General features: G+C 44.4%; 1 protein-coding gene across 1 annotated transcript in view; it reads right to left on the bottom strand.

The window, feature by feature from the left end:
- Positions 1–14178, bottom strand: part of plcb1l (phospholipase C beta 1-like) — a 184979-nt gene that overhangs the window by 123157 nt on the left and 47644 nt on the right. Inside the window, exon 3 of the mRNA XM_088324426.1 lies at positions 7511–7579. Coding sequence (XP_088180552.1) covers positions 7511–7579 — 69 coding nt within the window. The remainder of the gene's footprint in view (positions 1–7510; positions 7580–14178) is intronic.

The following is a 14178-nucleotide window of genomic DNA, read 5'->3' as shown; positions in this document are numbered from 1 at the left end:
CTAATTAGCCACGGCAAGGACACAAACTCTTTACGCTAATCTCCTATAGAAGATTGCATTGTATGCAGTGCCTTGCAAAAGTATTGTTGTGGAAAATAGACTCGCATTTGTAGAATACAGTTGCATACATTAGAAATGTAGAAAAACCTGCTTACGTTGCTTATCGTATGCAGACTAATCGTATCACGCATTTGACACCACATGAAATGCTGACGGGCAGGCCGATGCCCGCGCCGCATTTGAGGGGTCCGTATAAGGGGCCGCCGCTTGAGCAACTACAAACTGAACTGAGAGACTATATGAGACAATTGACGGCTATCCAGAAGGCCATCTACCTGCAGGTGAAGAGACAAGAGTCCGAAGTCGAACGACCATTCGGAGGGACGGTGGTCCCAGGTGATCTCGTCTACATCAAGGTGTTTCGACGACACTGGTATCAACCGAGGCGTGAGGGGCCGTACACCGTCGTGAGGGCGACGCCGACCGCAGTCCAGGTCGAGGGCAGCTCAACCTGGTACCATCTGAACCATTGCACCAAGGCTCACGCGGTCACCATCGAGGGGACCAACGGAATTCAACAGGGCAGTAACGTTGAATTGGGGAAACATGAGGTGGATGATGAAGTTGTGTGTGGTAATAAGTTGTCTGATATGGTTGTCACTAGGAGCAGAGCTCGGAAGAATGCAGCGACGGATGGAGGTCGCGGGTCCGGGAATGCAGCCGGAGATCCGACAAGCGGCGATGCAGTCGCAGACCTTGACGCATCAAAGAGACAGCAGCCCGGTTAAGTGTGACACTACTGTACGACATACCAAAACGGTTGAAAATTTGGGAGGCACTATTCGCAATGGAAAACGAATTGTTAATACTAGTATCCCGAGCGTTATGGGAATGATACGACGAGAGAGAAACGTGCGACCAGTTGGGGAACCGGCCGACGGTCAGCTGGACTTGGGGGTGTTTAGGCCAGGGAGTTTTGACCCGACGGGAGAACGTGGGTGGGAAACCGCAAAGTACAACACGTGGTATAGATGGTTATGGTATACCGCGAGGGACATGACGGATGAGGAATGTATAGCGTGCTCGACGGCGCCGCCAGGCGTTTCGATTGTGGTTCCAGAGAAACATACGATGGAGTCATGTGCAAGGGAGCAGCGGCGGATATGCAAAGACCCGAGGTTTGCTTCGCAAGTCTTTGTGGTTAAACCTCCTCCGCTGCCGATGTGCACTATAGAATGTAGGTTTACTTCTGGTCATAAGGGTGGACATTATTATCCGAGGCTGACATTGACTCCTGAGAAGATTAGGTATAGGATGTGTAGGGAATTTCAACGAACGACGGACCCGAAGAGCCCTCCGAAAGTGTATAGGATTGATCGAACCGCTGAGTATGAATGTTATGTGAGTGGTGCGTATAGTTATAGTGGATTGGTTGGGCGTTGGGTGGGGAACACGACAGTGAAGTGTAAGACAACTTGGGTTATATCCTGGTTTCCGCACGCAGGGATGGATCCTTATTTTCCAGAGAGTGCGGTGTGGTTTGAGAATCCGGATGTGCGTGATCAGACGTGCGAGAACGTGACTATGTCGATTCCGGACGTACATTATTTTAGGGACCAATCAGTCACGGTGGCAGACAGTTACTGGATGTGCGGGGGTGACGCTTTGAGGAGCGGGCTTCCCCGGAATTGGATTGGATTGTGTACGCTTGTGAGGATAAAAATACCTGTCCATATAATGTATAAGGGGGTTCATGAGGTGCTAGGGACTCATAAGGTGACCAGGGTTAGGAGAGCGTATGTTCCTGATGGACGAGTGTATCTGGATGCCATCGGACAACCGAGGGGGATTCCGGATGAATTTAAGGCTAGGGATGAGGTGAAGTCTGGATTGGAATCGATATTCATCTGGATAACTCCAAATAAGAACGCGGAATGGATTAATTACGTTTATTACAACCAACAACGTTTTATTAATTACACAAACGAGGCCTTTAGTGCGTTGGGGGAGCAGTTGCATGAGACATCTAGGATGGCTTGGCAGAATCGTCAGGCCCTCGATTTTCTCTTAGCCAGTAAGGGGGGCGTGTGTCATATGATAAAGGACGAGTGCTGTACTTATATACCTTTGAATACAGCCGAGACGGGTAGCTTCACGAAGGCAATGTCAAAGATCCGGGAGTTGAGCAGTGAAGTCACGGTAAATACGGAGAAGTACAGTATCTCTTTTGATTGGTTCTCGTCTACATTTGGGTACTGGGGTGGTCTATTGGCAAAGGGGGGTGTTCTTGTAATAACCGTCGTGGTGGTTGTGTGTTTGTTGTGTTTCTGTATCATACCTATTTTGAAAAGGGGGGTGCTTAAGACCTTTGGGGAACAGATGACGGTGTTGGCTGGTGCTAAGGCGGCGGAGGCTCAATTAGCACAGTTGGTGATTGAATACCCAGGTTTATTTCTGAGTGAGGAGGGACAGATGACTCGTTTGGATACGGCACTTTAAGTTGTCGCGCGGCGTCGCTGGGTGGGAAAGATAGGGGAACATCTACGTGTAGGGGCACGGAGAGTGATCTTTCATTAGTCGCGGAACACACTTTAGCGCTAGGTATAATAGCTACGCATGTTTTGTTTTCTAATTGTGATTCTCTTGTTGGTATGTCACACTGCCGGGGAGCATGCTGCTGTCTAGGATGGTCAGGATGCATCGTCGCTTCCGGGTTTTGGGCTGCATAGAAACTGCGCGGGATGCCTGCTGGGAGGAACACTCACTCCAGCATCTGACTTCGCGACACCCGTTGACGACTACGACTATGCATGGTCTTCTAATTGTTCACGGGGATCAGGCCAAAGGCCAATGTGTATACTGTATCACTATCCAGTCGTGCACTCATCGTGAAATGTATTAACGACTGTTACCAAAAATTGTTATCACTTATCAGTTCGATTGTTCATTTACCTTTATCACGTACCGATCAACCGTCGGCGGTCTACATGTATAATCCATATGTACGGATAAAGATAAATGAAGGGGGGGTTAGTGCATGGGTCAGATGTTTGGAGTGTTGGGGTTTTTATCGAAACATGAATAACAAGAGTTGGGATAATCGCAGCAGGCTGACCGCCAGGATCTTATTTTCATTTTTATTTTTTCCGATAATTCTGTGTAGCTATGATTTAAGATACTTTACCAATACCCTGTATTGATTTTTCAATTTTAATTTCCATTCAAAATGGGAGTATAAACTCCCAAAGGGGGGATATGTTGTGGAAAATAGACTCGCATTTGTAGAATACAGTTGCATACATTAGAAATGTAGAAAAACCTGCTTACGTTGCTTACAGTATTGAGGGAATGTTGACATCATTCGAGAAGATCCTTGACAAGATAGTCGAGTTTACCAAAATGGGCATGAGACCTACAAGGCCTTTCTGCAAGGACTCTCTGAGCAAACTGAGGCAACAACATGTCCTAATAAGGGTACGAACAACATGTCCGGGTTGATTACTGAGGACTAGGGCCGCCTTTTGGGCTGAAGCTATAAAAGCATTGTTATTTTTGGAGTTCTGTGAGTTCTTTTGGGATGACGAAATAAAAGGCTCCCCCTCATGGCTGGTTCCCGATGTACTTAATTCAATCACGAAAGAAGACTTAAAAGATTATCGAACCTACAATTTCTCCTACAGTATTGCCCCCCCCTCATGAACCTTGTGAGAAATTGACATATTTCAGGCTTAAAACTTATACGGGGCCACTGAAGATAGGGTCTGTTTTAGATAATGCATTTTTTTTATTCTCTACACAAAAAAAAGAAAAACAGAGAATCAAAATCAATCAATTCATATAAAAAAAACGATCATTAATCCACTATTGTTGCACCTAAAGGTACAGTGTGTATCGTTCAGTCCCCCCTAGTGTTAAAAAATACAATCCATTGGAAAAATATATTGAACCACCCCTCCTGATGTCCTTATTTTAAAGGACGTTTTTGTACTATGCATACGGTTTAGATCAGGGGTGTCAAACTCATTTTAACTCAGGGGCCACACGATAGAACAAACATTCTTGGGGGCCGGACTAGGAGATTAGCGAGAAAGAAATAAGAGAAAAAGAGGGAGAGAAAAGTAGAGAGGGTGGGACAAAAGAGAGAGAGAGAGAGAGAGAGAGAAACACAAGAGATAAAAAGAGAAATAGTGTGAGAGAAAGGGGGAAAGAAAGAGACAAACAGAACAAAGTCCAAAGAGAAAAAGAGAAGAGAAGCGAAAGAGAGAGAGAGAGAGAGAGAGAGAGAAAAGAAAGAAAAAGCAAAAGCAGGTAAAAAACACAGAGAAAAAGAGACAAAGAGGAACAAAGAAAAAGACAGACAGAGAGAGTGAAAGAGAGAGAGATGGAGAGTGAAAGAAAAAGGGAGGGAGAGAGAGAGAGAGAGTGAGTGAGAAACAAAAGAGATAAAACGAGAAATAGTGAGAGAAAGGGGGAAAGAAAGAGAGAAAAAGAACAAAGTCCAAAGAGAAAGAGAGAGGGAGAGAAAAGAGAAGGGAAGCGAAAGAGAGAGAGAGTGAGAAAGAGAGAAGAGAGAGAAAAGAAAGAGAGAGCAAAACAAGGTAAAAGACACAGAGAGAGACAAAGAGGAACAAAGAAAGATAAAAAGAGAGGCAGAGAGAGTGAAAGAGAGAGATAGAGAGTGAGGGAAAAAACAAAGAAAGAAAGAGAGAGAAAGAAATAATGGTACAGCCTTTGTGAGAGGCACCTAGCTTTGGCAACATCAAGTGGACATATTTCAACCTGCAGCTCATTTTTCTCTTGCGCCTCTCTCCGCGTTGTCCATTGGGCCGGATTCAATCCCTTAGCGGGCTTGATACCGCCCGGGGGCCGCCTGTTTGACACCAGTGGTTTATATGCAAATGTGTTCATTTTTTCTACTTGTGAGACCAAACCTAGAAAACTCATAAAAATGTCTATTTATTTGACATTACATGAGCCTCACTTAGAGGTAACTGTCATTATTGTGCCCCATCTTGCTTCTACGGGTGGCCACAAAACTAAAAACTGCAAAAAAAAATGGTTCTTTATGGTTCCTTTGAGTCTCCGTAGTTTGAATTTTTCCGTGTGCGTTTTAACACTTGTTTTTGACTGCCTGACATAATACAGCAACATCTAGTGGTTGAATAATACACATTGTCCTTTTAACATTTATATTAAGGCGGGGGCCTCAAAATCGCCCGGAGGGCCCGTCTAGTTCAGGGTCATTGTCCTGTTGGCCCCATTCACAGGTCTCTTGCAGACTCCAAAAGATTTTTCTGCTGGAATAGCAATTTATTTTGCTCCATTTTCCATCAACTCCAGCGGTCTTTCCAGTCCCTACTGAGGAAAAGTAACTAGAGCATGATGCTGCCACCACCATGTTTGACAGTGGGGAAGGTTTTTTTTTTCAGGGTGATGTGAAGTGTTACTCTTGTGCCAAACCTATTGCTTTGCATTCAGGCCAAAAAAAAAAGTGTTGTATCTAACCAGAGCACTTTGTTTTACATGTTATTTGTGGTTTTCTTGCAATCACCAAATGGGCCTTTTTGTGGTATTCTTTCCAAAAGGGCTTACCACTCTTCCGAAAAGGGAAATGAAGACTCCGACTAATGGTTGCCTAATGCACACTGTCCAACCTCAGCTGTGTATGCCCACAGGTCATAAATGTGATCATGGGCCTCTTGGTTGTTTCTCTGATTAGTTTTGGTAGGTTTGCAGTGCTTTAATGCTCTCTCTCTTTTGATATTATTGCTCCCACAGTGCTCCAGGAGATGTGTCAAGATGTGTAAATATTGCAAAATCTTCTGGTATCCCATTCCTGCTTTGAACTTTTCAATAACTTTATCCTGAACGAAGCAAAAGAGACGGTTTTATAAAAGATTAACTCTTGGGGGCGATCAGTAGGGGGCGGTGACGCTTCACATGACAAAGCCATAATCACAAGCCACCAGAGCTGGCATGTCGGCGTCATTTTTAGAGTCAAACTGCGAAGAAACACTTCATAAAAGAAGCACTTCACCCCAAATTCAGGCAATTTACCGACAACTTTAAAATTCGAGCGTTTTCAAGGATTTCAAGCACCCGTACGAACCCTGATATCGAAAGGAATGCAATAAAAAAAAGAGCATGCCGCAAAATGCGTCATCGAGACGGCGCGTGAGTCACACACGAGCGGCGCGAGGTCGCCGGCGGGCCGCCCACGCCGTTACGGGGCCAGACAATGAGCCGTATTTTTTTATTCTACCGAAAGGAAAAAAACGGCAACGAAAGCGCAGCGGGGAAACGAGATGATAACCGCAGAAACGCCGCCGCCACCCGCCGAGCGTGACGGCGCCCGGAGAAATCGGCGTCGGAGAGATAGAATGAAATGAAGACAGATGGACGGCGGGCTCAAGCCACCCTCTAATCCCCCTTCGCCCAAAGTGATGATACATGGCCACTATTGATCGGCCATATTGATTTTCCTCATCTGGAGGCAGCATTCTTAAAGCTGATTTGATGCGGCTCTGCAGTGAGGCATGCAATTTGAAGTAGGGGGGTAATTTTCCACCCCACCTCCGGGGAATCAAATGGGAAAATAAGCAATACTTAAACGAAAACATACTATTTAAAAAAAAAGGCCTGTCAGTCCCCTGTTGTCAGTCTGTCTGCGAACCTCAGTGTATTCTAGGCAAGCCTTTTTCGACCCTGACTCCTGCCTGTCCCGTTTTTTCTCCTGTTTGTCTCCCGATACGATCCCGACCACGTCTGCTCTCCCATCCCTTCCGACCCATTTTTTGTTCCCGACCACGTCTAGTCTCCCGTCCTGGCTTACGACTCCGGTCCGACCCCGGCTACCGACCAATTTTTCCGTCCCTGCTCGCTACGGAAGATTCACTTCCGTGTTCGGATCACCGTTTCTCTCACTCTCCATCCCTCTCTCTTTCACTCTCTCCATCTCTCTTTTTCTCTTTCTTTGTTCCTCTTTGTCTCTCTCTGTGTCTTTTACCTTCTTTTCTCTCTCTTTCTTTTCTCCCTTTCTCTCTCTCTCTCTATCTCTCTCGCTTCCCTTCTCTTTTCTCTCCTTCTCTCTTTTTCTTTGGACTTTGTTCTTTCTCTCTCCCTCTTTCCCCTTTTCTCTCACTTCCTCTTTAATTCTATAAAACTTGTGAAAAACGTCACGCAACTGGGTCCTGTTTCCATTCTGGTACTGACAATGATGGTAAAAAATAGGGATGAGCGAGTATCGGTACCAAGTATTGATGATAGCAGAAATTGAGGAATCAAACGTTTGAATCAATTATAGGCAATTAAAAATATGCTTACTGGTAAAGTAAAGGTCATTCTATAAAATATTAAGGATTTGTTATCAAAAAAATAGTGGTGGTATCAACACTTGGTATCCTTGAATACTCACAAAATCAGTTCTCACACTCACTTAGACTGACAAAGGTAAAAACAAAGGATTTGGTTTTTCGGTTTCTTTCAATGGCGGGCCCCCATCTGGGCTTACCTTTGGCGTTTTGGTGCATTTTCCATTGCGGGCGTCTTTGATGTAAGCGATGTCCAGCAAGTCTGTCTCCTGCAGGGGGCGAAAGGAAATCAGTGAGTTCAACTGTTACATATTATATTGAAGAAACTGATAAAAAAAAAGCTGGAGCTATATTTGAGATATACTAAAATAGAGGAGCATCCAGTGTATTCAAAGGGACACTTGTTTGAGTACCAGTTGTCGCAACCTGTTTTGAATTGGCACTTGTGCCCAGAATATTCTGTAATAAAAACCTGGAAGGAACTACTTATCTCTCTAGTTCTTAATTTGGCTGACCTTTCGTCTTCTTAACTGGATATAAACGGACACGGAAGGAAAATACAGTTTATTTTCAATATCTAATCAATGAGTGTGTTTGACGTGGCGGAGATAAGAGGATAAGAGAAGACAAAAAGGTAAGAGAAGAAGAGAAGTGTATAAGAGAAGTGGATAAGAGAAGAGGATAAGAGGATAAGAAAAGTGGAGATAAGAAGGATAATAGGAGATAAGAGGATAAGAGAAGTGGATAAGAGAAGAGGATAAGACGATAAGAGAAGACAAAAAGGTAAGAGAAGAAGAGAAGTGGATAAGAGAAGTGGATAAGAGAAGAGGATAAGAGGATAAGAAAAGTGGAGATAAGAAGGATAATAGGAGATAAGAGGATAAGAGAAGTGGATAAGAGAAGAGGATAAGAGAAGAGGGTAAGGGAAGAAGAGAAGAGGATAAGAAAAGTGGATAAAAGAAGAGAATAAGAGAAAAATAGAATAAGAGAACAGAAGAGGGTAATAGAAGTGGACAAGAGAAGAGGATAAAAGAAGAGGACAAGAGAAGAAGAGAAGAGGAGAGGAGAAGAAGAGAAGAAAATAAAGGAGAAGAGAAGTGGATGAAGGAAGAGGATGATAAGAGGATAAGAAAAGAGGAGATAAGAAGGATAATAGGAGATAAGAGGATAAGAGAAGTGGATAAGAGAAGAGGATAAGAGGAGAGGATAAGAGAAGAGGGTAAGGGAAGAAGAGAAGAGGATAAGAGAAGAAGAGAAGAAGAGAAGAGGATAAGAGAAGAGGAGAAGAGTAGAAGAGTAGAAGAGAAGAGGATAAGAGTGGAAGAGAAGAGGATAAGAGAGGAAGAGAAGAGGATGATAAGAGAATAGGAGGATAAGAGGATAAGAGAAGAGGATGATTCGAGGATAAGAGAAGAGAATAAAGGATTCAAAAGGAGAAGAAAGGAGAAGAAAAGAAAAGAACAAAAGGGGCGGTAGTAGCTCAGGAGGTAGAGTAGCTCAGGAGGTAGAGCGATCGTTTTAGGATTAAGGGATCCCAGTTCGAATCCCGGCTTATCCGTGTTACATGTCGAAGTGTCCTTGGGTAAGACACTGAACCCCCAATACCCCCGATAAGCAGGCTAGCGCCTTACACGGCTGCACAGATCACGGCCGCTATTGGGAAATGTAAAGCACAATGTAAAGCGCTTTGGGAAGTCATTGACTTGAAAAGCGCTATATAAATGCAGATCATTTCATTTCAAAAGAAAAGATAGGAAGATAAGAGAAGAGAAGATGATAAGAAAAGAGAAGAGAATAGAAAAAAGTACAGGCATTTCTAAACTGTCCCGCAGGTAGCATGCTCGACACCACAGCTTCAATGCTTGCAAAAGATCCAATCCAAGCAGCCTACGTGCACCATCCAATCTTAACTCTTATCTTCCCTTCTCTGCTTTTTCCCAGCCCCCCAAAAAGGAAGTATAATAGAAAGCGAAGAACAGTCGGTGAGCCGAATCTTATTAGCATACGCGGCACGTCTGGGAAGCGAGCAGCAGCAAGAAACGAGAGAAATGAATGAGCGTGCTTAACCTGCGACGGCCGCGGGCCACACGGGCCGTGCGTGCGTGGATCGCCCTGATGGATCTGCAACACGCTGCCTTTTAGAATGGAAAACGCTTTGTTTTCTTCTCTCTCGCAGCAAGAACAGCATCCGCACAACCTTTTTTCCACCCCAGAGCTCATTTTTGTTACTAATCGGCACAAAAGGCACCCAGTTTGATATGCACTTGTGTTATAACCATGTTATTACCAGGTGAGTAGACTAAGTAAAAAAAAAAACAAACACATTATTAGAATACCACCAGGAGAGATTTTAGGTCCAGATCAGGAGTGGGCAAACTACGGCCAGCCAAACAAAAATGGTCAAAATATAATCAAGATATAGATATACAAAACAGTAAATATAATACTCGTTAAAAAAAATTGTGCCAACTTTGTGCCCATTGTGCATCTCCAACAAAAATACTACAAAAATACCAAAAATTACAATTAAACCAAATATTAAACTAAGTGTCAGGACCAGAACGGACACAGGACCCAATTGCGTGACGTTTACCACAAGTTTTATTGAAGAGAGAGGAAGGGCTGCGTCCACGATCCGGTGTTTGATGGACGCGGGAAGCAAGTCACTCTCGGATTCGGACTGGGATCGGAACACGGAAGTGGATCTTCCGTAGCGAGCGATGGCGGTGTCAGGGACGGAAAAACTGGTCGGTAGCCGGGGCTGGGAGAGCAAAGCGTGGTCGGGGTCGGAAACAAGTCGTAAGTTAGAACGGGAGAGTAGACGTAGTCTGGGACAAAAAAAAGGTCGTAAGCCGGGACGGGAGAGCAGACGTGGTCAGGATCAAAACAGGTTGTAGCCGGAGCAAAAACTGGACAGGTGGGAGTCAGGGTCGAAAAAGGCTTGCCAATTTTACACTGAGATTCGCAGACAGACTGACAACAGGGGATTAACAGGACTGGGTTCAAATAGTGACAGGGAGCCAATCAGAACTCGTGGCGGTTGGCGCCTAATGAGCGGGCACAGGTGAGTCACATCAGTAATCATGACACTAAGTGCTTAAAAACAGGGTCTAACATATCATTTTGTTTTATCCTGATTAAAATATACTGAAGAAATACTAAAAGAATCAACTCCAGTAATATGAAAAAAACTCAAGAAATATTAGAAACATACTAGTATAGAAATTCTACAAAAACACTAGAATACAAAAGATACCACTACATAGATATTACGACAGAAATACTACAAATATCAAACTACAGTAATACTTTAACAATACTACAACATCACGACTACAGAAAAACTACAAAAAACTACTACAGTAATACTACAGATATGATACAAAAATTGACTACAGAAAATACTACACAAATACGACTGCAGAAATACTGTGATGCTTATCATGATTACTGAAGTGATGCACCTGTGCCCGCTCCTTTGGCGCCAACTGCCTCGGACTCTGATTGGCTCCCTGTCACTATTTAAACCCATGTCTATCTATCACCTGTTGTCAGTCTGTCTGCGAACCTCAGTTTACTCTAGGCAAGCTTTTTCAACCCTGAGATCCACCTGTTTTTGCTCCCATTCTTTTCCCGGCTTCGACCCATTTTTTGATCCTGACCACGTCTACTCTCCTCTCATGGCTTTCGACTCATTTCCCATCCCGACCATGTTTTTTGTTCTCCTGTCCCGGCTACTGACCCGTTTGTTCCGTTCCCGACACCGCCATCGCTCGCCACGGAAGTCCCACTTCCGCATTGAGAGCGACCTGCTTCCCGCGTCCAGCAATCACCGCATCGTGGGCGCAACCCTTTCTCTTTCCTCCAATAAAACTTGTGAGAAACGCAACGCAAGTGGGTCCTGTCTCCGGTCTGGTCCTGACAGAGCCACCTCGAAGCAGACTGATTTCAACAGCACCACCACCTCAAAACCACCTGATTTGAACTGGACAGCCAGTGAAACATCTCCCCATTAGAATATATTAAACCCCTTAAAACCAATTTCATAAAAGCAAGAACTTTAAAATGCTTGATTATAAAAGGCCATACATTTCAAAGACGCAGCCACGTCAAAACCACTGACTCTCAACTACCTCCCAACTAAAACCAACCAAAGGAAACCTGATTTCAGTCATCATAAATCCGCCTGATTTTAGAAGGCCAGACCTCCGAAAACTAACAACCCAACGACTCCAAACCAGCCAATCTTAACAAGATGACCACTTAAAAATCCTGTCTGATTATAACAGTACCAACACCTCCAAACTACCTGATGATAGATAAAGATAGATGTCTAGATAGCTAGATTGATAGATAAATGTCTAGATAGATAAATAGACAGATATATGTCTAGATAGATAGATGGATAGATAGATACTTAATTCATCCCCGTAGGGCAATTGACACTTCCAGCAGTACCTGATGATAGATAGAGATAGATGTATAGATGTCTAGATAGATAGAGATAGATAGATGTCTAGATAGATAGCTAGATGTCTAGATAGATAGATGGATAGATAAATGTCTAGATAGATGTCTAGATAGATAGATGGATAGATAGATACTTAATTCATCCCCGTAGGGCAATTGACACTTCCAGCAGTACCTGATGATAGATAGAGATAGATGTATAGATGTCTAGATAGATAGAGATAGATAGATGTCTAGATAGATAGCTAGATGTCTAGATAGATAGATCGATAGATAAATGTCTAGATAGATGTCTAGATAGATAGATGTCTAGATAGATAGATGGATGGATAGATACTTAATTCATCCCCGTAGGGCAATTGACACTTCCAGCAGTACCTGATGATAGATAGAGATAGATGTATAGATGTCTAGATAGATAAATGTCTAGATAGATGTCTAGATAGATAGATGTCTAGATAGATAGATGTCTAGTTAGATAGATGGATAGATAGATACTTAATTCATCCCCGTAGGAAAATTCACACTTCCAGCAGTATCCTTGTGTTAAAAAAAAAATAAAAAAAAATAAAAGATATAGAATACAAAAATACCCAGTATAACGTGTTGATATAGAGTATTTAAATAGTGCTACGGAAAATACACACTGTAATAAAAATAGGGTAATATTCCAATGTGGGGGGTGGAGTTTAACGTGGGCTTTTACTCCCCCGGGTGGAGTTAAAGAGCCTCATGGCATAAGGAAGAAATGATCTCTTAGCAATGATCTTTTAGCAAGCCACCGACCCAAAACCGGATTTTAACTGGTTAACAGCTACCACAAAACTTCTGATTTAAATATCACAGAAGCCGACCAATATTCTTTAAAGGTTTCTTTCAAGAGGTTTAAGCTTAGCATATTTCTCTTGCTCCCTCTAGTGTCAGTTTCATTATTGCATGTTCTTCTGTGAAGCGGCCGGGATGGGGATCAGCACCTCCAAGTCCGAGGCCATGGTTCTCAGTCGGAAAAGGGTGGTATGCTCCCTCCGTGTCGGGGAGGAGGTCTTGCCCCAAGTGGAGGAGTTCAAGTATCTTGGGGTCTTGTTCACGAGTGGGGGTAGGATGGAACGGGAGATCGACAGACGGGTCGTTGCAGCGTCTGCCGTCATTCGGACCCTGTACCGGTCTGTCGTGGTGAAGAGGGAGCTGAGCCGAAAGGCAAAGCTCTCGATCTACCAGTCGATCTACGTTCCTACCCTCACCTATGGTCATGAACTTTGGGTCATGACCGAAAGAACTCGATCCCGGATACAAGTGGCTGAAATGAGTTTCCTCCGCAGGGTCTGCTGGGTTCTCCCTTAGAGATAGGGTGAAAAGCTCAGTCATCCGGGAGGGACTCGGTGTAGAGCCACTGCTCCTCCGCATTGAGAGGAGCCAGTTGAGATGGCTCGGGCATCTAATAAGGATGCCTCCTGGACGCCTCCCTCGGGAGGTGTTCCGGGCATGTCCCACCGGCAGGAGGCCCCGTGGGCGGCCCAGGACACGTTGGAGAGACTATGTCTCTCGGCTGGCTTGGGAACGCCTCGGGGTCCCGTCGGATGAGCTGGAGGAGGTGGCTGGGGATAGGGACGTCTGGGCTTCCCTTTTAACGCTGCTGCCCCCGCGACCCGACCTCGGATAAGCGGAAGACAATGGATGGATGGATGTTCTTCTGGGCTTGAATCTCTCGTTTTATTCTATGCCTGTAATGCACTCCTTTGTTGTTCCGTATCATTATCTCATTGCGTAGTGAAGCCTCAGGCTATACACAGGCTATTAGCTCCTGGTCTTAACAATGCTTGCTCCCTAAACAAAAGCAACAGGCCTCAGGATCTGTAAAGTGGCACTCGACAGCAGCAAAACAGGTGGCGCTCGCACGGCCAGTCACATCCATTCAACTCATCCGTGTGTTTGCCTGGTAACGAACAACAGGCGGCGAGTGGCCACCTCCTGTCTTATTCCCTGGACTTCTCTGCCAAAATAGCAAACACCACGTTAAATCATTTCCGACGTTAAATCCACAGATTGAATATTTCATGAGCTCCGAGCGGCGAGCGAATTGAGTGGGGCGGATTGGGGGGGAACGAGGTGAGATAAAAGAGCTTTGAGATAAAGTGCCGTCACCGCCGCATACTGGGCTAATGATCTTTGTCATATTTCACCCTCGGCCTCTTCTCAATGACTTTCCTTTTGGCGTTGTGCCGGAGAACTGTAGGAAGCCATGATGGATTGCTCCAACATAGGGAAGCTTGTCACGTCTTTAAATGATAACATCCCAGATAATCGCATGAATCTCCTGAAACCTGAAGTCGATGTGATCGCTCATAAGCAAGGTAATCTTAGAGAGAATCTCGTGTTTGGACCATGCAGTCATGTATGA

This window comes from Urocampus carinirostris, chromosome 20 (assembly GCF_059441175.1).
Source record: "Urocampus carinirostris isolate Australia breed hairy pipefish chromosome 20, RoL_Ucar_1.0, whole genome shotgun sequence".
Taxonomy (NCBI): domain Eukaryota; kingdom Metazoa; phylum Chordata; class Actinopteri; order Syngnathiformes; family Syngnathidae; genus Urocampus; species Urocampus carinirostris.
Note: the sequence above shows the minus strand (reverse complement) of the source record. Positions and strands in the feature narration are given on the sequence as shown.